This window comes from Centruroides vittatus, unplaced genomic scaffold (genome assembly GCF_030686945.1).
Source record: "Centruroides vittatus isolate TY-2023 unplaced genomic scaffold, ASM3068694v2 contig_359, whole genome shotgun sequence".
Classification (NCBI taxonomy): Eukaryota; Metazoa; Arthropoda; class Arachnida; order Scorpiones; family Buthidae; genus Centruroides; species Centruroides vittatus.
The window spans coordinates 320,886-345,672 of NW_027122182.1; the positions used below are offsets into that span (position 1 = coordinate 320,886).

General features: G+C 31.6%; 1 protein-coding gene across 4 annotated transcripts in view; it reads right to left on the reverse strand.

The window, feature by feature from the left end:
• The window catches only part of LOC136974893 (muscle calcium channel subunit alpha-1-like), a 112,216-nt gene that overhangs the window by 15,697 nt on the left and 71,732 nt on the right, over positions 1–24,787 (reverse strand). For all 4 annotated transcript variants that reach the window (XM_067269870.1, XM_067269871.1, XM_067269873.1 and 1 more), the window contains 10 exons: positions 16,936–17,001; positions 16,590–16,681; positions 14,182–14,338; positions 10,611–10,738; positions 9,254–9,350; positions 7,658–7,760; positions 6,620–6,721; positions 6,405–6,541; positions 4,391–4,504; positions 3,631–3,854 (listed from right to left, as the gene is read on the reverse strand). In XM_067269870.1, the coding sequence (XP_067125971.1) occupies positions 3,631–3,854; positions 4,391–4,504; positions 6,405–6,541; positions 6,620–6,721; positions 7,658–7,760; positions 9,254–9,350; positions 10,611–10,738; positions 14,182–14,338; positions 16,590–16,681; positions 16,936–17,001 (1,220 nt within the window). The remainder of the gene's footprint in view (positions 1–3,630; positions 3,855–4,390; positions 4,505–6,404; positions 6,542–6,619; positions 6,722–7,657; positions 7,761–9,253; positions 9,351–10,610; positions 10,739–14,181; positions 14,339–16,589; positions 16,682–16,935; positions 17,002–24,787) is intronic.

Below are 24,787 nucleotides of genomic sequence, written 5' to 3' on the forward strand. Positions count from 1 at the left end.
ATCAACATAACCACAATAATTTAATATGGTAGCATTTGTTTTTAAGTATTTCGCGACAAGTATTTTAAACATTCGTCATATAATATAAAAATTAAATATGATTCTTCTATCATCACGAAAATTTGAAACATTCTATATATATTCTTGATGATAAATATACTCAATTACTTTAAATTATTAAGTATATAAATAATAATATTATGAACTACATTTAATTCGGTCAAATATTAATTCTTTATTATTTTATTACATATTTTTTAATATATTATAAGTATAATATTTTAAAATTAGAATATAATAAGTATTGTTATGTAAAAAGATCATTTTGTATATAATATGGAAGTTAAATGTAAAGAGGAATCAAGACACCATTCATCCTTAAATTTGCTGCCTTGCATTGAAAACTGTTTACTGCAAATAATTTTTTTAAGTACATAAGAATTATTGGTTAATGTTACCTATGGTTCCAAGATGGCGGCTCGTCTCTGTTCCAGCAAATAGAAGAAGGGAAACAGTGGGGACGCACGTTCTAACCTAACCTAACCTACTTCTAATAAATGACCATAATTATTGCCAAACAAAATTATTAGAATAGGTTAGGTTAGGTTAGAACGTGCGTCCCCACTGTTTCCTTGCTGGAATCAGACGAGCCGCCATCTTGAAACCATAGGTAACATTAACCAAATTATTATTATACCTTCCATCATAAAACATGTTTAAATGAGTATTAGAAGCTGACAAAAATAAATTTTCTTTCATATATAAATTAATTTTTTGCTAAGATACAAATCAAGGAAAGAGAAAGAACAGAAGTGAATAGAAATATCGAATATCAAAACTAAATCAACTGAAAATATGAAGAAAATGGGGAAGAATTACATATATATAAATTATATTTCCAATATTTCAAGGATGTGATGGATATTTTCATATTACTTTTCTTCGGAATGGCTTAGAATTATTAAACGAATGTTCTAAACAAACATTTTAATAACTAACTCTGGTAATCTGGTTTTAATAAAGTTAGAATGATTTAAAAATAAATACTTTAATGAAATAATAAGCATTCGTGCAGATTTTGAGTTATTTCTTTTACCGAGACTTGAAAGAAGTGATATCATTTACCGTAATATCAAATTTAGACTGTTACTGAGTAACTCTCGGCTTGCATTTCGAATTACTACAAGCAAACTTGCATTATTTTGGGACAAGTAAAATGCAGGTTAAGGATTATAACAACAGAATTTTTTTATTTAGTTCACATTACATAATCATTAATTATCATGTTTTTAATATAAATAAGCAGAAGTAGAAATATCATTATAACTTTGATTCCAACTCAAAGTTCGATTTGAATCTAATTAAAGTTATAATGAAATAATTAAGATTAAAAATATTTAGCATCTAGGGTCTAGCAGAAAAATGGGGAATTATAAATAAAAATATTCAGAAGTTAATAACCGTATGTTTTGAGAATAGCGTCATGCAAGTGACCCTCATTCGTTCACAAACACTTTTCACATATTTGAAGTACAACACACAGAGCAGTGCAACGTATTCTCAAGGTATGCTGATTGCATGATGAATTTTTGCCTAAAAAGTTTCAATATTTTATGAACAAATGATATGGTATGTGAAGATTGTCCAAAAAAATATTGAAACTCTTAAGGAAAAAAATTCATCATGCAATTGACATAACCAAGAATACGTTGCACTGTTCTATGTAGGACATACTTCAAAGACATGAAGAGTGTCTTTGAATTATGTCCATATGAACATATGAATGAAAGTCACTTACATGGTACTATTTTCAAAACATAAAAGGCAAACTACTGTATGTTGTTTGAAATCTTTAACATGAAAATTTATTTTAAAATATTCAAAAAGTATCATGTTTCTCAAAGATTTTCACCGATAAATTATCCAATTAATTCCTTGACCAAATAGTCCCTGATCATCTGATCATCCACTCAAATTCAGTCCTCTCTCTCTTGTTTTTCAGACTTCCCTCCTCTTATAGGAGGTCTCTAAACTAATAGAATACTTTCCTTTCTTCCCCTTTTTAGAAGAAAGGAAGTGTAGGAAAACTCTTATCTTCTGGGAATACATAAAAATCTCATTTTAACAGATTGCTGGGCTGCTGAAAATCATCTGTTAGTCCAAGAATCCGTTATATCGCAAACAACTGATTTCCCGCACACCCAGGAAAATATCCGTTATTTGAAAAAATTTCCATTTTAAACCTCTACATATAAGAAATACCAGTACTTGAAATTATTCAGTCTATTCTTTATCCTATAGAAACACTTATATTTGTAACATATGTGTATATTATGCTGTATATGATTGCATATTATGCTCAGATGTGTGTATGACAAAGCTGACAAAAACTACATAATGTAAGCATAAAAAAAAAGCAAATTACATATGCTCATTACACTTTGCTTGACTTCACAATTTGTTAAAAATGCTCATCCATCTTGGTTTCTTTCAATGCCGTTTTTCTGTTTATTGAATACAACACCACTTGATATTAGCAATGTGATGCACAGTACAGCCTGTTCATTTATGCCGAAACTCGTCGGGAGGTCTTTGCGACTTGGATAGTGTCAATGACCTCGCTAAATTTTGGCACTACACTCAAACAAGCAACTGAGTGTTCACTAGGTGATTTCTCTCAATCATATCAGCTGGATGACTCTCTTCATACAATTGTACATATCCCAAATGTAACAAGTGCATCATCAAACTACAAATTTCCAGAAATGAATATCCCAAATATTAACTAAATGTTGAAAAAAAAACACAAAGTTTACAATAGGTTTGGGGTAGAAAAAATCCATTATTCCAAGTTACGAATCTGCTAAAAAGAAGTAAAATTACATTGATTTGGTGGGGCCTGGAAAAAAATCAGTTATTCTGAGAAATCCATTGTTCCACAATCTGTTAAAATGAGGTTCTAGTGTATCTCTTCTAAAGAGAAACCTTTATCCTGTAAAGAATGTTTCCGGTTCACAGGATGTACAAGTTAAAAATTTTTTAAATTAAATAAGTGAAAAAAAGTTTATTTGTTTGCATAAAAATCACCAAATCTCAAGGTTTGGAATCTCGAAAAAGTTAATATGATTATAGAAGAGTGATCATAAGATTGTTCATTTATAATCACTCATTTTACTGCTGGACCCGGTATTAGAATTTTAATTGCAACGCTGAACTGAAAATTTTTCTACGAAAAAATCTTTGTATTTTGATTTAAAACTGTGAAGAAATTGCATTTATTTCAAAGAATTTAAAGTCAGTTTCTTCAAAATTATCATAAATAAACCGAAAATGGAGCTTTTAAATTGTTTAAAAAATGTCTTTAGAATAAATTTTTGAGTTATTTAAAAAGATTTTGAAATAAAAATAACTTTCGAATAACTTCTCAACATTTTTTTACATTTCATATATAAAAACTCATAAATATGTTTAAAAAATATAATAAATATAAAAAAGAATATATTTCTAGTTATTTTTAGTTTTAAAATAGAAATTTACAATGTAACTTTGGAATATTGAAGCTTTGCTAAATGTTAATTAATATGTTATTAAATAATTAATGGCAAAAAAAAATCTTATTGTAACACATACCTTAATTTATCGCCACTTCCATCAGGATAAAATGGACCATGGATAAAATTTGGAAAATCTTTTATACTTTTAATATTGTTCATAAAATGTCTGGGAGAAACATCTAATGAGTTAACCGGAGATATTTTTGAATGAGCGTGAATGGCATTTAAGTGAGCGGCACGACTTTTAGCAGCAGACTGTTTCCCGCGCGACCACATAGTTCCAAACAACATGTGGTTCCTCTGGAATAAATTATTTCAATGTAACTACTAATTTTCGAGTAAAGAAGCATTTTATGCCAACACAATTAAAACACAATTTATAAGTTTTTTAATCTGGCACCTATAGGACTAGAGTGATGACAGATTACTAAATGCCTTTGTATTTCTGCAAAATTCAATGTGTTATATGTGATTTGAATGTTGCAAGGATATCTGTACATTTTTTACCAGCAAAAGCATTCAATCTGACACAAGTAAGATGCTCAATAAAATGAGTCTTTCTAATTCACATTAACTATGAAATCACAAACAATCTCATGACATAGCAAAATGCATGGCAGCACTCTCCATCATTGCCTTGATTTCCACCAGTGATCTTAGTGCACCATGTATTCAAATAAATTCTAATTTACAGAATTCTAGCATGCCAGATTATTATCAAACAATTCTGAATTATTGGCTATTTTTCTGAGGGTGCCAGATTAATGAACTTCTATTATATATATTAAATATGTAATATTACAGGTGAAAAATATTAAGAATGTAAAACTTTATACCCTATGCATTGGTGTTACATCTTCACCGTTATTATCAAAATTATCTTCTTCTAAATTACCAGATATTGCTCTACGTAAATCTGGTCCAGCTTCATGTAGTGTTCTTAATCCAGCCTAAAATAAAACAAAGTTTTCATCTTATTCTACAAAGGAAATATAAACAATATATACAAAATAAATACATTCTGTTAAACTCTTACATTACCAGCAATATTAAGTAAATGAATAAGATATTTCTATTTATTATGAAAACTAAGATAGTAAATTATCATTATTTTAAATTTTAATTAGTCATAAAAAAATTATTCTTTCCCTTTTCTTGTTTATCGAATTAGTGTAATACTGTAAATTATATCATATTTTTATATCAATAATTCATACTTACGCAGAAATTTACTATTGCGAGTATAATTTATGGATAAAGCCAAACAAACTACCAAACTATCAGACTATAATATGGATATGTACTTAAATAATAAACAATGCCAGGCTGCATTTTTTTTAGATCTCAATGCACGATGCTATTGATTTTAGTAGTGTCTTGCCCCTGTACATCATACTTTTCCTGTTAACAAGAGTCATAACAGTCGTATAACTCTGTTCAGGAGAAAATTTTGAATTGAAATAACGTGACTTCCAGTCCAAACTTGAAGTTTGTGTATACTTAATTGGAACTTCTGGTTCCTAAGCTTTCCATATCTGGTCTCAATTTTCATCTGTCTAATTCTGTTTTTGAAATTCAAGGACAGACAACAGATGCCAGTAGAAATTCGTAGCTTTGAAATTTTAAAATTGCAGCCCAATAATTAAATAGCCATGTTATAGCTCGGTAATTCAGCAGTTTGTTTGGCTTTTAACTAAAATTCCATAAACGATATTCACTTTTAATATAAAATTCTCAAAAAAATTAAAATAAATAATTTGTCATAAAAACAAATTAGTAATAGCATTTAATTTAAACATAAATTAAGTGATTTGTTTAATCATAATAAAACTACTTATGAATAACTTTAGATAAACTCTAGTATAAACTATGTAAAACGAAATTTAAAAAGTTAATCAAAAATCACAACATGCAAAACTAACAAATAAAACATGCATTAAATATTTAATAAATGTTTAATGCATGTTTTATTTATGAATTATTCAAAAATATGTAAATTTACATGTCTATTGTAAACAAAGAATTTACGTAGAAAAAGAATTTAAGAATATTGATAAATTTATTATTTAGATAGATTGTTATATGCAAAATGTAATTTTAACATAAATAGAATCTTCAATAGGACTAACAAGGTGTGGTCATTAGAAACAAATTATCACTTTTATACATAAGAACTTACAGAAGTAATTGCTAGTTAATTTGAATAAATAAAGCACAGTCGATATTACTTTAATTCTTGATTACATTTAATTTAAATCTTATGATTTAAGAAAACTTATAACCCTAAATTAAATATAGTTGTTTAACAGTGGTGCATTATCCTATGGGCAAAAAGTGCAATTATCTGGGGACCTTTTATAAGAAAATATTTCCCCCCAAAAAATGTATGAAGTCAACACTATACATGGGGGTCCTGTAATTTAAATTTGACTGGGCTCCACGTAACTAAAATGCCAGTGTTGTTTAAAGCATTAAATAAATCTTTTAAAATAAATCACCAAACGATCGCCTAAATATCGGGCTACAATATGGCTACTTAAATGATTGGTACAAAGTAATTTGTCACTAGAGGTGGACGTTAGGTGCCATCTCTTAAGAAAATTAATAATTATAATTAAATAAATAAATTATTAAATAAAATTTAGAATCCTCTGGAATAAACGAACTGACCCGGGATGGGGCTTGAACCTGCAACCTCGCTTGCCAGTTACCATATTGTAGCCCGATATTTAGGCGATCGTTTGGTTATTTATTATATACTCATCGGGTGTAGAGTTGTTATTATTTGTATAAATCTTTTACATTGCATTATTTAAATATTAGTTTATAAATTATCAAATTTTTATTTACTTGTAATGCAACAGTTCCTGCTGCACCATCTTCTCCTGTAGCCTTCTCTCTGTCTTCCTTTCGTTTTTTGAAACGACGGAAATAATCTTGGATTAAGAAGGTTGCATAGAACTTACCAACTGTTACATCGTCATCAGCTGAAATAAGATACAAATCAGTTATATAAATGCTGTTTTTTCTTTAAAATATTTTAATCAAATTAAAGTTAAACCAACCTCCAGCAGGTGGTACTACTTGATCTAATAATTTTGGATTTGTTCTTTTCCAAATCTTCTTAATAACAGCTCGTAATTCTTCATTTGCCTCGTCAATATTACCTATTAATTATAAAAATGTTGAATATTGTAAGGTATTTTGAATTAATTTAATATATAATAAAATAAATATGTTTTAAGTAATCAGGTATATAATTATTATAGTGGTGTTAGTGGAGTATATACTACTCACCTAAAACTATACAGGACCAGAATCAAGACATAACTCAGAACAAACTATTATTATGTTTACTATACTACATATGTATCTATGCATGTATTTATCTGTGTTTAAGAATTTTCTGACTATGTGACATGTGTTTAATAGGCAGCTTCTTGTAATGCAATGCATATTGTTGCAAAGTCCTAATGTTTCGAGACTTGTGTGTAGTTCGTACGATATGAGGCATGTACTAGGAAGGATTACCAACACAAAAAGTACATTACCCATTCTCCACAGACACTTTATATTGTGGATTAGTTCTGAGTATTTACCAATTTTCTCAGTGTATGTTTTTTGTATGTTGCGAGTGTTTGGTAAAGCTAGGTCTATGAGATATGCGATTCTGTTTTGTTTGTCAATGAATCTGATGTCTAGTCCAATGTGATGGATTGTTCATCTGTGATTATGGCTCTGTCACAGTATATTTTGTGTGTGTTGTTTTCTATGACTGTTTGAGATGTGTATTTGTAGTATGGTTCCTGGGAGTATAGTAGTTTGTGTTTGTGTACAAGCTTTACGTATATTATGTTTGCTATTTGGTTATGCCAATGTAAACAGTATATTTAGCACAAACATAACTCATTGACATAGCTCATGATGTTTGTATAACCTCATGAATAATGTGGCATTTCCTACAAGTGTCATTTATAAATATTGTAGTTTATATTATTAATATTATTAAAGTCAATTATTAGTATAAGAAAATGGTATTACAACATACAGTTAATTGGAACAAATAAACTTAGGCATAATAAAACAAAAGTATTAATGTTTACCATCTGTTTTTATGTGCAATGACGTTCTTACAATTGCAAATAAAGTAGCATTAAACATAACTGTCCCATCACTATTGAGAGGCATATTCATTGATACCAATCTCTGAAACAGATTAAAGAAAATGTTACAAATTACAAATAAATTTTAAAATAATTAAATGAAAGGTACTATTTATCAAAATAGTTAAAATAAAAATAAAAGTTTTTTCCAATCAACAAATAATATTTATTTTACTGATAAGTTATAACTTATTTTATCTAAACTGCTATTATTGTTTTAAATCAAAATTCAAATATTAATTTCAAAACTAAATCTTTTACAATTAATGTTTTGCATCTGACATACTGATAAATGTACTTAATATAATATTAATGCATATATTTAATGGAAAAAAAAATTTATATTTTCACCAATAAATTCTAATTTAAATAATTTTATATGTAAAAATTATTATTTTGATTTTAAAATAACTCATAACAACAAAAAATACTACTAAAAACATATACAGTAAGCTCTGTTTATTGTAATCATGAATAATGTTCAACCTCTGGTATTGGCCACAAGTGTGTTATCCAAGTCAGAAGTAAAGTTTTTAAATAGAACATATTTTTTAATTTAGATTTTGATTAAATGCAAAACATACAATCATTTTGTCTCTCACATTTTTTCTGAAATGCCTCCATTGACATCAAATAATTTGGAAATGTGATAAACTCTTCTTGGTGATCAGTTGTTCTGTCACAATAATTTTAGCTGGCTGAATATTCAGCATTAAAATATGTAAAACATGTTTATATTTTCATTTCAAATAAGTTTTCATTTTCACTATGACACTTATCAAATTTGTTGTAAGATTTATTTTCTCGATCCGAAGATGAGTTAACATTTTGCTCGATATGTACTACAATGATCTCTTGGTTTTTATGACAATTAATTTCTCCCAATACACATAAGTTACACACAATTAATATATATACTGTATACAATTAAATATATGGGTGAAACCGTCTAGAAGCTCTATCCCCACTTGTTGTTTACCTTTGATCTCGATTGTCGATAACCCTTGATTTCCGTTGACATCGTTGTTCATCCAGTTCGCTTCCCAGATAGTACGAAAAAAGATCGCTTCCATCGGCCTTATCACCTTTTATACTCTCCTGTCCCCCCTGCTGAGTTCATCACCCCTTCTGGGTCTAATGGACGATAGAGCATTTGGGAATGCATCAAACAAAGGGCATTGTCTGAGATGGGAAAAACATGGCGAATGATCGCCACAGTGTCATAGTGATCTACTGTATGTAGCCATGTCCTACGAAGTTCTTTGAGCAACGAATTCTTTTTCGAAGTAGATTCTTAGATTGGTGAGAATGGTGTTCAGTTTAAAGACTGATTGAAAAATAAGCTCCAAAAGTTCAATGCCAAATAAACTACACAGATAAAAATCTACTAAAGATCTAAAGAATTTCACTGAGTGGTCTACGTCACTCTGTATATCCATAATATCAGAAAATATTATGCATCATAGACTGTTCCTTCAAAAATTAATTAAACTATAAATAACAATTCTTAGCAATACAAAATATATATTTTTATACCTTGCAAGCAACTCTATGAGGACATAATTTTCCAAATCCAAGTGGTGGTGAGATTTTTCTTAATAACGTTACAACATCTAGATGTTTGATGCGACCTCTGAAAATATTAAAGTAAACTAAATCAAGAATAAAATAATTTAAATTTATTTTTGTTACATAATTTAAAATAATAATATGTGACATCTATGAAGTTGTAATGTTTTAAACAAATAAAACTGTAATTTTTCATCAATATAGTTCAAATGTTGTGTTATTTCTCATCTATTAAAGTACACATCAAAAGAAATAAATATTAAAAATGATTACAAATAAAATCAATTAATTTGCAATATATGATTTTATATAACAACAAATCATAACCTGATTTAATTAGTTAATGCAAAACAATTAGCCAAATTATTGGACTATTTTTGGGATATGTTAATGGGCTATCATTAATGTAGCCCAAAAACAGCTCGATAATTTGGAGTTAATATATGATTTTTATTATGGTTAAACTTAATTTTACATTAAAACCACTAAACAGTAATGATACTGCATGTGCTTATAGCCAAGAATGCATGTTATTAGTCAGCTGAGGACTTAAAGTCATATACAAGAAATATTTTTCCTTTACTACAGCTAAATCAAATTATGGATTTCAGCCACAAACTATCACACAAAATTTTCTTACAGTACTTTAATGTTACCAAAAAATAAATACAGCTGACTCTGCATAAGTCGACACCCGGATAACTCGTCACCGTAAGTTAATTAGTCAGCTTTCTGTGGTCCCGGCCGACTTACATAAGCAATAATGTTATTAATGTTAAAAACTCGGTTTACTCGACATCGTTTAACTCGTCACCACTGGATAAATCAACATACTTTTTCTGTTTCACACTTTTTAGAATTCTGATAAGTTGACTTCCTCCCTGAAAAATGAGTTCACACCATACAATAAGCTGTGTGGTGTGAACTCATTTTTCAGGGGGGGAGTCGGTTTTAAGGTTGCTAACATTAGTGCCTATGTAATTTGGTCGGGACCACAAAAAATTCACTATGTAACCGACCAGTGACGAGTTATCCGGGTGTCGACTTATGCAGAGTCGACTGTATATACATCTTTCGCCATAAGTAAAGAGACAGTAGGATGAAATTTCAATCAATTTAAATGGCTGAAGACTTTCAAGCATTGGCTCTATCCCAGATTACACTTTTAAATTAGTGGTTCTGTATACTTTAATAACCTAACCTAACCTAAGGTAATTATCAAAGCTATTTTATTGAGGTCTATGAACATAAACAATGATTCCATAAATCTTATTTTTCATATAAACATTTTCAAAAATTTTGACTCCATAATTATTTTACTTACTTAGCATCTGGATCATATTCAGACCAAAGTCGAACAAATTCATCTAAATGATGAGGGCCAAGAATTGACCAATCTCTTGTAAGATAATCAAAATTATCCATAATGACAGCCACAAACAAGTTGATAATCTAAAAAAATTTACAATTAAATCATTATATAATTATTTCGAATATAAGATACTAAACTAATTCTTGATTAAAATTGCTATATAGTAGACCCCCCTATAACACGGTAGATACGTTCCATGTTATATGAATCCGTGTTGTACAAGTCACTTAAATACCTGAGCCAATCACAGCCTGGCACACGAGCTGTGATTGGCTCGTGTATGTAAGTGACTCGTACAACACGGATTCATATAACATGGAACGTATCTGCCATGTTATAGGGGGTCTACTGTATATGTTATGGACAAAGTGATTAATTGGGCATTATGAATAAGGACCAACAAAATCAGACATTGTAATAAATTTAAATAATTTATCAAATTGACCTGTCATTATGAATACTGCTATCACCTAGTCGGGCAAAGTGATGATAATAAGTTGAGGAGTAATCATCCGACATACGCTAGCCAATCGGCACTCTGAGTTGCGTGTGTGTATCGTGTTTAGTACCGAATTTTAAATTTGATTAAAAAAAACTCCACTTATTTCATTCAGAAATATTTATTTTTTGTAAATTATTTCAAAGTACTATTAACTATATTAATTAAACTAATATTAACGAAAAGTATTATTAACAAATTTATACTTCCATCAAAAAATCAATTTACAGGAAACTTCTGGAGTTTCATTTTTGGTATAAATGACATAAAAAATTAAATGTTTTTTAGTTTATTTATTCAAGCAATTAAGATTTTGATAACATTTGGAATTACATAATTTTTTTCTTTGTATCATTTGCATCTATTAGATTTGCAACCAATTTTGCAGCAGCATCGACTATAGCCTTGACCTCCAGAAATTGATGACATTCTTGCACATTCTCTAAGCGAAATTTCTTCACCCGGTACATCTTCAACAGAAATGAAGTTTTCTTTACAAACAGTAAATTGGTTTCTGGAATATAATAGATTTAATATGCCGTATTTTTGACTCTTTCATTTTTCGTATCATTGACAAATATGCTGATTTTGTAAAAATTTGATTGTTCTCGCATTTTTCTGCTATTAAGTTGTTTCATCGGTAATTTATATCACTTAATGATTTCTCCATGATTGTTACTTTTGTCGAAGAAGAAAGATTAACTACTGATCACATAAATTTAAAATTCGGTACTAAATGCAATATGCATGCACAACTCAGATGTAAATTCTGATTGACTAGTGTATGTCAGATGATCACTCCTCAATGTATTATCATCACTTTGCCCAACTAGGTGATAGCAGTATTCATAATAACCGGTCAATTTGATAAATTATTTAAATTTATTACAATGCCCAATTTCGTTGGTCATTATTCGTAATGCTTGTATTAATCACTTTGTCCATAACATATATATAAATATAATTGACATTATTTTATAAAAGTCACATGTCATACAGAATATATCCATTACTTTTACATATAATATTTATGTATACTGTAAGTAAATAATATATTATATTGTATGTATTATACATATTTACATATATTTTACATATAATGTAATATTATGTATAATGTGTCAGTGTTTTCCAACTGCTGAGTCTGCTTAAAAATTTTACCAATCCACAGAAAAATATTTGACTGTATTGATGCTAGTGCAGTTGAATCTGAGTGACATTTAAATAGTAGTCGAGAGTTACTGTAGGCACTTTGTTACAAGCAGTAACTCTAGATAAGCCTATAGAAGCATAATTCATAGTCACACATAATTACTGGTCACAATATATACATAGGATACAAAATACCATGCAAGTGACAACTTATGACGCACAACAATAACAATATAAATCTTCACATGATACACATTCCCCTTTCTTTCCTCCTCTCTCTTCAGGAGCTCCTCAGCACATGACAAGTCAAAAGGCACATAAACAAAATAATAAAAAAACCACGTACTCATGACACACTTTTTTGGATGTGTATAACAAATAAAAAAAACTAACAAGCTTGGATGAAGCTCCCTCCAATACTCCTTTCCCTAAGTATGTTCTCTCTCGATGTTAGAATGACTCTGTTTCGATGGAAACAAATTGGTATCTCGTCGGCCTTTTTCCAATCCCGAGTCCTCTCACACTTCTCCTTTCCAGGTCACCAAGTTCCAGGGTGCGCCGCTGTCCCTTTGTCTGAAAAATGTCTTTCAACGCTAGCCCTCTCAATTTCGTATAGTTCACGGGTAGCAAAAACAAAGTGAAAGAAAGTCCCTATCACACACATATCTCAACTTTTTATACCCTACCAAGCAGATATCCTCCCCCATGTGACTTCCACTAGCCAATCCGGCTGTCAGCATAATGTGAACTGGAAAAAGGTGGTATCACAAATGAAAACAAAGCAGTCGAGGGAAAAACCAAAACACAAAATAATACATTGTTGCGAAGCACTACACAATTATAAAGTCTAAAAATTTAAAAGCAAATTTCAAAAGTATGTGTGTGGGGAAGTTCTCAATAGCTTAGATTGTTTCCCATGCATGTAAGAAGGAAAATGTAGCCAATAAAGTAAACATGTTCTATGACTCCAATGAAAGAACCAAAAGTTTATTTCACAGTCTTAAGTTCAATTCAAGATACATTACTATCATAATAATAGATTAATTCTATGCTGATTTTTCCCATGCCCACTCTTCATGACATATACAACCTGAGAACAGAGGAAAAATTCATACTTTGCTACACTTCGGAACCCACTCTCATCATATCTTTTCTTCTCGCTCACCAAACCAAAAATACCATTTCTGTCCTACAGATCTGAACAAGGATTCTAGATCCGGGTCCCTCTGATGTCATCAAAACCTTGGGGCTTGAATTCTACTGCTAGACCATTCCAACTGCGACAAACTCATTTGGATAGACAAAAGGTTGATGAACTAATCTATGTGGTCTTAAAACCACATATGTTATGTTTAATAATGATCTTTTCAAACTTGTAATCCAGGAAAGTTATCAAATAATTTAATTGCAGAATTAAATACATCTAAATTCTATATTTTATAACTATATAGATTTTTTATATTTTCTAATTTCAAGACTTTGACAGTATCTATATGAAAAGGTTAGTAGCAATATGAATGTCAGCAGTTGGAAATCCATCAAATAAACACACTTTTTAATGTTATTGTTAAATTATTTTGAAAAGCTAAATCCATTCTTTTAATTATAGTTGATGTTATAAATTATTAATCTATGCTAAGAATTTGCATAAGTAAATTATGTAAAGTTTAACGGTAGTAAATTAAGGAAAAAGATGTATGATAATTTTGATATTTATCAAGAGATAAGGATAATTTAATAAGGAAGTTTTGCAGTAAAATGAAGAAGTTTATTTACAACTTATATAATATGTAAATATGTACATGGATGTGTGTATATTTATAAAAAATAAATATTTTAAAAATTAAAAACAGAAAACACTTAGAAACTTACTAAAAATGAACAAAGGACATAAAAAGAAACAAAATAAGGAATAGCAAAAGGTGATCCACAAGTTTTGCCAGCATCCTCTGAAGCAGGATCACAATAAGGATCCCTGTCTTTCGAACAAGCCATCATAACTTCTTGCCATGCCTCTCCAGTCGCACACCTATAACATTTCAAACTTTCAATTAATAATTTCTAGCAAAAATAACTCCATAATTATAATCATCATGATTCATTGCTTTTAAATTTATAATTATATTAACAAATAATTTTTTAAAAACTTAAAATTCAATTTTGAAAGATTTCTTGTTAAACTGAAACATTCAGACAAATAAACCACTTTAGAACTTGTATCATTAAAACTAAGGATAAAAAAATTTTGAAAATAATATATTTCTTATTTAAGTAGAAAAAGACTTCATTTACTTTCACAGAATTTTTGCTGTTATGAAAATATAAAGTCTATAATGAATAACATAATATTGAGGCATGTTAATAATGATGCTACTTAGAAAATTCAATAAATTTCCTACTATCTTTGTCTTCTCTATTCTTTCTTTGTGATTGATTTGTCTTAAGTGGTTAGAGTTTGTCTTTAAACTTATATGCCTGAATATATTTTCTAAATGAAAGTTAGAAGTGATGCATTCATTGGTGAAGGAGTAATATATTGTGCCTTACGTCTTTTCCTACCCCCTTTGCCACGTGGTGGGTCCGACTGGGTGGAGAGGAGTTGTGTAAATCTGGGTGTGTAACTTAGGGTGGGAGATTTATTGGAGGGCGTGTCTCGAAAAGAATTTTTTTAAAAATATTAATTAAATATGCTTTAAGCACATGAATTGTATTAATATTCATGTGCTTAAAACATAGAATATTCTCTCTGATATTTAATCCAACTTACAATCAATACAATTGATCATTCCATAATATCATATTTTAATTTTTCAAGTAACAAATAATGTTTTTAAAACATTTCAAAGACCAAAACTTACAGCAGAAATAAAATGATTATTGTTAAAGGAAATCACAAAGGAGCAGGAGCATTTATGTGTAATAATATTGTAAATCTCATTTTTTCATGACAGAATAAATTTATTGACATATTTTTGTGCGCATGCACTTTTATTTATTTTTGAACATTATGAATCAAAGACGACTATATTAAGCAAGTTTACAATACTTTCTTATCACTAACCATTCACACCATTTTAACTTTTACAAAAGTAAAATGTCTTTAGATTATTTTAATTTTTAAAACTTATAGTTTTTACTACATAATTACCATGACCAAACAACCAAAGCAGTTAAGGCATCAATTTACAGCTCTGGGAAATCTGGATTTAAATTCAAGCAGTAGAAAAAACTCCAGGAATTTTTTGAGAGGCGACTGTCCTTGTTACATCAGACTCCATCCCTAACCACCCAACCACCCCATCCTGAGTCTGCCAAACTCATGACTGGCCTTATAAACTCCCTCTTAGTAACCACAGAATACAAAGGAAAAATGACTGCATAATTATTAGAAATAAACATTTAAATACATAAGATAAGTAGTTTCTTTAATTATAAATATTACATTCATAACCCACAGAGAATTTGTACATAGTTTCAAAATTTTCCATTTTTTTTTTTTAACCTTTTTACTAACACATATGAGAATTTTTCATGCTTGCTATTTTCAGTAACACCAAGAATTTCTCATATTTATAATCCTGAACATAGTCTATTGCCAGGCTTAGAATCGATCCTCCTGTTGAAGAATTTAACCGAACAAGTTTGTCACTCTCTGCGTGCCATATCAGAAATCCTGACATCGGCGAGCACCTGGCGCAAGTTAATAAATGGTTAGTAAGGCGCCAAGGTTTATCCTGGGGGAAGTTACAACCAGAGTGGCTCCCCATTGCCTTCTCTGGTGTGTGATGTTACGCAAAGGGAAATGCCTTCCGGGAGGTCTTGTAAGGGAAACTGGCCCCTATTCAGGTGTTACAAACGTGGAGAAAACCCGGAAAACTCCATGTGGCCAGTCCGTCCGAGTGCGGCATGAACCTGCGACCAAACTCCCAGTGTTTAGTGACAGAACCACTTGGCCACTGGTGAACTAAATTCGTCACTAACATTTTAAATTTAATGTAATCCTTTTCAATAAGGCTAAGCTTCTCATTCTTTTAAGATAAGACTTGTGTATTATTTTTGTCCATTAAATCTTATAATAGGGGTTTGTACCTTTAGTTTTAGTAAAAATATTGATTTGTTTAAATGTTATCTTCACAATCATCATCAATCTGCTGTATATATTTTATATTCAAATTACATTCAGATAAATAGATTTTACTCATAAATTATTAACAATAATAATTCTATAATTAAAGTATAAAAGTTATATATTAATCACAATAAAATAAATAATACATTACCTGAAGAGTACAACCACAGCCTGAGGAAATGTCTGAAAGTTATTATTCCGATGAATTTCTGTATCAGATTGTAATATGATTTTACCAAATGTCTGAAAGAAAAAGAATTTACATAAGTGATTTCATTGTTTCAGATATTATTGAATTAAAATGTTTGAATTAAACTATACAACATTAATATTTGTTTATTTCTATTATTATATGCTTTATAACATATATATGGTCAATGGTGTGACATACATTAATGTATGACTGTGGAGTTAGGTACACAAATGATTTAATTTTAGAACTTAAATATTTATTATAATAATCATTTTTATAAATAAAAATAAAATTTTTAACTTACCTGCATACCAATTACTGCATAGATAAAAAATAATAGCACAATGAGTAGAGCAACATAAGGTAGAGCCTATAAATATAAATAAATATTTAAACAATAATATATTAATTCTCATTATAAAGATTAATTGATATTTATTAAACTATACTGGCATGCTACTTTTCATTGTAAATGTATAATAAAATGTCTTTTCATTTCAGATTTAATTAATTAGTTAGTCTGTTTCGTTCAAGAAAACAATACTTCTTACTCAAATATAAAGGTTTAATCTGGTATTTACTTATAACAATGCATAGGAAGCCATCTCAGAAACCAGGAGCAGACTGGCCACAGGAAAGTTCTGGCAAATGCTAGAATGGCTGTGCCAAAATGAGCCAGTACTGTTAGAAATTGTATACATGAAAGTATTGTTTGTCAAAATTTTCAAGTATTACTTATTACTACTACAATTATACAAATACTTTTCAGTTTGTTTTATTTTACCTCCTCTTCACCCAATTTTTTTTGCATACTAATATCTGACACTATTAGTTAGTAAAGTGGGCTGGTGATCCTGATGTTTCAAACTCAAAATCATGTCTCAATCTACAATTATTAGAAACACACTAAAAACAAAACTAAGAGTTGGAACCCCTAAACACTTCTGTGCATAAAAGAACACACTGACATATACAAAAAAAGTATATAAAGGAATATTTCTTTTATGTTACAATTTTCATTGAAATATTTAAATATAAGATCTCAATCCTCATTAATTTTTCAAATTGTTTAAACAACTTATAGAATTAATCCTAGTGCTTAAAAGTAGTTTTATTCAACCTCTACTAAAATGTCATTTATAATTTTTCAAGCAAAGTTTAAGCAAGAGTAAGAAATAATATTCTCTAAACTTACGCACGAAAGTGTAAATTATTACACAAATTCACTTTTCTCAATCTTATCTATACTCAATATGATTTCATCGGTAATGATTTAGGTGTAACAGTTGCTCATTTCTGTATGTAAAATTAAATTGTCAGTTATAAAGCTTCTAGAATGTTACATTGCCCGTTATTGCCTGGAGGGGCAATAAACCTAGCGGGGGAGAAGGAGAGTGTATATACCAACTCGTGGTCGAGAGAGCAACTCTTTTTATTTTCGGTACCATTATGGAAGAATATAAAGGCAACCAGCAACATGGGACTGCGTAAAGACAGAGTTATGAAAGTCAACAAAACTCTCCTCCAATCGACAAGATGACCAGGAGAAAACAGCGATTATGCGACACAAAAGTTTGAGGAACTTCTCACATACTGGTACCTCCTCTCCCATGTTTTCAATTGTCTACTGACGGTAGGATTCTCATGTAAGAAAATTTGTGGATTAGAAAAATACATAATTGTTGCAAAAAGAGGAAATGTCCGAGTGTAACGGAAACCTAAAGCAGTGGTGCGCGAACTTTTTTCGACTGCGACCCCTTTTGTAGAGAGAAAATTTTTGGCGACCCCTAGAGATAAATGTTCACAAATACGATGTATATTTCGCGCATTTCTTTCGTTTCATCGAATAAAAACATCATCATATCTGACTCATATTAATTTTATTTATAATTTTAAGAAAATACTTTTTGTATAACATAAAAATCAGTAAATTGCCCTTTAATGAGATGTATGTGGCTGCAAGTTTCTAATTATCTCATCGATGTTTGGATGTATGTTGCTAATTGCAATTCGCATATCATCTTCAGGGTTTAAACGCGAGCGGTATTTAGTTTTTATTGAAACTAGTTTGCTAAATCCAGTTTCACATAAATACGTTGATGCAAATTGTATTAAAACCCTGATGGCATTCTTGCATAAAACGAGATATTGCTTTTCCACGGATAGCCAAAATTTTTGGCAAGGCTGAGTCTTAAATTGATTTCGAAGAGTATAATCACTAATTAAATCTATCAATTGCTCTTTCTCACTAATTTGAAGAGTTGAACTGCATATGTCGTAGGAAAATGGATCACGAATCCAACCAAGATCGTTTTCAGGAAAATCCTTGAATCTTCTCGAAAAATTTTCCTTTAACTTTTCAATGTGATTGGAAATGATGTTTTTAAATGTAAATATATCTATATTATTTTCCTTGATAAAATCGTTAAAGCAAGGGAACATGTCGGTGTTGTTTTTATTCAGTTCAGTTTGCCAGAGACTAAGCTTATTCTTAAAAGCTTGAATTTTACTGGCTGAAGTTATGATAGTTGAATTCTCACCCTGCAAGCTCAAATTTAAGTCGTTAAGTTTTTCGAAAATATCAACTAAATAGCTCAGCTTCCCTAGCCAAACTTCATTGATATAATAACTTGCCAATCTATGTTTCTTTTCGATTAAAAACATGTACACTTCATTTCTCAAATCAAATATCCGTCGTAGTATTTTCCCACGTGAAAGCCATCTGACTTCGGTGTGTAACAGTAATCTCTCATACGTTGAGCCCATCTCATTGCAAAGTATTGAAAAGAGACGGCTGTTGAGGCTGTTGCATTTAATGTAGTTAATTGAACTAACAGCGTCTTGTAATATGTTGTGCAACTCTTCATCCATATCTTTTGCAACAAGAGCTTGCCGATGAATCATACAGTGATTAAATACCATATGAGGCGCCACTTTCTGAATTAAGCCTCTGAGCCCTTTATTTGAACCTGTTAATGCTGCAGCACCATCAGTACAAACCGCAACACAGTTTGCCCAGGTAAGGGACTTTGCTTCAAAATATTCATTTATTACTTCGAATATTTTTTCTCCAGTTGTTTTTCCTTCCAAACTTTTGCAACATAAAAACGTTTCTGTTATATCTTCATTAAAAATAAACCTAACGTAAATAATTAGTTGTGACATTTTAGTAATATCGGTAGTCTCGTCCAGTTGTAAAGCAAATACAGATGAATTTTGTATGCGTTTTATGACTTCTGACTCGATATTTCGTGACATTTCGGAAATCCGCCGAGACACGGTATCTCTTGATAATGGTATTGTTTTTAGTTCATTTCCATATTTATCGCCATGCATAATTGATGTCATCTTGGTTGCTGCAGGAAGGATAAGGGATTCTCCAATTGTATGGGGTTTCATTGTTTTTCCTATTAGATAAGAAACTTCTAAAGAAGCTCGTAATGCTTTCTGAGGTATTGTTGTAAATTTCTTTAAATGTGCACTTTGAATTTTCAGATTTTCAGCTCGTCTTTGAAAAAAATCGGCATGTTTATTTTGAAGTTCTTTATGTTTAGTTTCCAGGTGCCTTTTTAATTTAGCTGGTTTCATGCTCTCATTTGCTAATTTTTTGTTGCAAATGACACATATCGGGCGTTCTTCATCACCAACAACACAAAATGTAAAACCATACTTAATAAAATCCTCATTGTATTTTCTTATTTTTTTAGATAGGGCATTTAGTTCAGTATTTTGCGACTCCTCATCAGTATTTGTTCGTTTGTTAGCTGAAGATGTACCTGGTGTACGTATTACCCATTTATCCATTATGAAGATAGGGGTTAAATTTTTTTAACTAAAACAAATAATATATTTTTTTAATCATTTTTTTCGAGAAATTCAATAAAATTAACAGAGATCTTTCTCTAATGATAGTACATACCTGATAACAAAGAGTAGTAAAGCCCGATAAAAATATACAAAATCATAATTACACAACGTCACATGAAAAAACTCGAGGAGAAACTAAAACAATTGCAGGCCAACTGCTACATGCTACAACTTTACATGGAAACGCGCAGTAAAACATTCAGCGATAATTTTTGGTCGTTTGGTTGGCCTTTGAGGATTGTGGCTTTGTTCCTTTGTTTGGCTTGGTATGCTTAATGCTTCACTTATCTTATCTCTTCTTTTATGGCTTGGTTGGCCTTGGCTTGGTACGCATGTCTACAAGATGACTACCACAGCCCTTGATTACCACTCCATCTCGTACGGCGCGCATGCTCAGTGCGCACCGTTCGACACAGTACGTATAACATCAATACGTCGGACAAATAGGCGCTTTTTAGTAAAACTGGCGAATTACCGCGAAGAGGGCGCCATCTACCGGAGTGAAAAACTTGCGTCTTCACACTTTACATACATTACGCATTACGGTCAAAGAAAGAGCGAACAGCATGAAATTGCAATTAAACAGTGAGTGACGGCGCTTCACTCTTTATATGTACATACACTGTATGGTATGCAGCATGCAGGCATAATGCATTTCATAAAAATTTGGCGACCCCCAAAAACTTCTGGCGACCCCCACAGGGGTCGCGACCCCTAGTTTGTCCGAGTGTCACGGAAACCTAAAGCATTGTAATATTCGAATACCATCTGAATATCGTGTGTAGCAAATTTGATGTAAACACAACTTTGTGTTGAGAAATTAAAAACTTATATAGGAACCATTGAGAATTTCAACCAAAATTATTGTTGTAGGATCTGTAATTAGTCACTTTGTAAAATAAAAAGTTTGACACAGTTTTTTCTGGTTTCATGATGATTTTGGTTTGTTATTCTTATGCTTTTTGACATTTTGAATAATTTGATTTAAGAACATAAGAAAACTTACAGTAAATGAGAAGAAAAGAATTCTAACAGATATATTAGTTCTCTATAAACTATACTGTATACCTGGTCTCATTTCTCTTGTAATTATTTCAATTTTTATTCTCTTAGTAAACTATCAATAGATTTCTTCTCATCAGAATGTTATTCCCCTTTCCTCAAAGTAGATTGGAAAAGAGAAAGCAACCCTTCATTTATATGTTAATTTACTTTCGTTCAAGAATTTGATTTTCCTTTAATAAATTAAAATGGATCTAATATTATAAATTATAATTATTTTTCATTACTTTTTCCAATTCATCCATTGATTTATGCACTTGTGATTCTTATCCAAACACTTATAAATAAGAAAGAAAATTGTATAGTTCATAATGTGGCTGTACGCTTTTTATTTCTGTATAGTTTTAGGTTTAATTTATATTCTATTTCTATAAATTTATCCTTCCTTCCAATTTTCTTTGTCCCTTTGTCTCGAACTTCCGAGAACTCGGACTTATCCCTAGCCACCAGGAGGTAGGGGAGAGACAATAGATGGCAATGAGCCTGGAGGGAAAAAAGAGATTCGAGTGGACATTCTTGGGCCGGACACGAGAGGTGACGGACGTGTGGCGGCAAAGCTCGTGAGTTAGAATCCGATGAGCACTGTAAGAAAGGAGACCGTAGAAAACGGATCAAGAAGGAAGTATATTGATATATCGGGAGAAGAACCCTCAGACAGCCGATTTGCAAGAAAACATAACGTTCAAGACTCGGAAGTTGAGGCGAAGCAATACTGGGACTACTCGCCAATAAAATTGGGTACCCCCTATCCTATTACTCTTTCTTACTTCCCCTTGTGGCTTTATTAAACCTTATTTATTTTCTTTTCTTTACTTTCCTTATACTATCTTCCTGTAGTAACAATTTTACTTCCGTTTTCTATTTACTTAACCACGCGGTAGTTAGTCGACACATGTGGCCTGGACGGTAATAAAAACAAAAAGGGTGTGACACCGAGGGGTCGAGGGGTTACGTCAGAGGAGATAGGAGGACAGGAGCGAGAGGAAGGAAGATTTTTCGGAGAGAGAGAAAAACGGGACGAACAGAAACAAAGAAAGTTATTAAGGAACGGATCCGAGGTTTTTTTTTTCTTATTTATTACCGCCAGTCACCCCTTCGAACCAATTTTCAGTCTTATCATCTCTGTTTAATTCTCTTCCACCTTATCTTTCTCTAGGGCCCTGTACTTAGTTAAGCTAGATATAAGTTAGAATAAGTTCTTTGTCTTGTCGGCACGCGGGGACTAATTGATGACATTGTTACGCGCAGTCCCAAATGTATTTGTATTAGTAATTAGTAAGTGTGTGTAATCGTTTCTTTGTAAATTATTTATGTTCGCTGAAATTAATAAACCTCTTTTTTTAATTCTATCAAAGCCGAGCGACTCTCAGGGTCTTGTTATTTCATATACTCGGCTAACAATGGCGTCCGCGACAGGATTCTGTTAGTAACGGGATACGGTTTTTATTGTATAGAACGTAGCATTGTATTATCGTGCCTGTAGATTTAAGGCCCTACAATTTGTAATCAATTGTATTATTTTTATATCATTAATTATGGATGATTGTAACCAGAACAATCTTGCTACATCCTCAGGAGGCGAGGGTGAGGGGATCCCTCCTGTAGTCACAGGGTTTCTAGGAATGGTTCCCATTTTTTCTAATAGTGGCAGTGATTTGGTTAATGTCCGCCAATTCTTCAAGACCATAGATAATATATCTCGCCTGGCTGGGTGGAACAGTGAAGTGAAATTGGCTGTCTTACAAGCTCGGTTAAAAGGGGGGCCATTATCGACGTTCTTCAGCTTGGCTGACCAAGATCCTTGTACTTTTGAGGGAATTAGGCAAAAATTAATTCAATGTTACGAAAAGCGAGAACTTAAGGAAAAGAATGCACTCGACCAACTCTTAAGTATTAAGCAGAACCATGATGAGACGGTATGTGACTATGTCATCCGCATGAATACACTGTTGTCGAAGGCCGCTTCCAATAACGAAAAAATTGGTGCCTTGAGGGATGACATTATTAGAGAGAGATTTATAAAGGGCCTAAGGCCCCAGCTAAAGGGATACGTATTAAGGAGAGAACCCCAGACCTTAGATCAGGCAATTAAGGAAGCGGAGAGGGAAGAACGGGTCGAACTCGAGTGTAACGTTAGTAGAGAAAATAAATTTGTACACACCATTGAAATAAAGAACCCAACCGCTAATGAGGATCCGAATGGTGTGATGAATATTGTGAAAACAAAGGAAGACGATAGACTTGAAAGGTTGGAAAAAATGGTGGGGTCGTTATGTAGTACTGTTAATGGTTTGGTCGAAAGACTGGGTGGAAATCTAGATAAAAATAAGGATAGCCCGAACCGATCTGTCCTAAAAAGGTGTTACATTTGTGGGAATCCTCGCCACCTGGCCCGCCAGTGCCCTCAACGGAATATAAATGATTTAAACTAATTACGGGGCGTGATGATAGCCAGTATCACGTCCCATGCATCGAGCTAACCCTGGCCCCTAATGTGTTCTTCTCTAAAAAGGGCCTTCCCCTCATTCTTGGTGATGCTTATGGTACCAGTATCAAGTTTCTGGTCGATACGGGTGCGGAAAGGTCCGTGCTAAGCCTGAAGATCGCTCAGAGCGAGATATGGAGTAGGGGACCGAACGGTGCACTTCACAGGAGTTGGAAACGACTACGAGGAATCGGTGGGGAGGTTATCGAATGCGAATGGGAGTCTAATATCAAGATCGAAAGAGGAGGGAGAACTCAAAATGTTCAAATGACTTGCATGCACTTGCCATCCGAAGTCGAATACGAAGGAGTATTGGGTATGGATGTGTTAAACAGGTTCCCGGAAGTATTAATTGAAACAGGTGAGAATGTAACATCTTGGAATAGAACCGAAATTGATGACTTTTATCAGTGTTGTGGATTCAGAAGGGAGGAATCCGATAATACGATGGAGGTTAATTTATCCCATTTGAAAGACTACGAAAAAAAGGAAGTGGAGCGTATCTTTAATGAACACCCCGGATGTTTCGCACGGAAAATAGAAGATTTGACCGGTACTAAGGAATTTCTTCATACACCTATCATTAAGAGTAACCAAATAATTAATACAAAACAATATAGAATACCGCAATGTTATTTGAGTGAACTAAAGAAAATGATAGTTTCATATCTGAAGGCGGGGATTTGCGAGGAGAGTACTTCTGAATGGAATTCCCCCCTTCACATTGTCCCGAAGGAGTCCG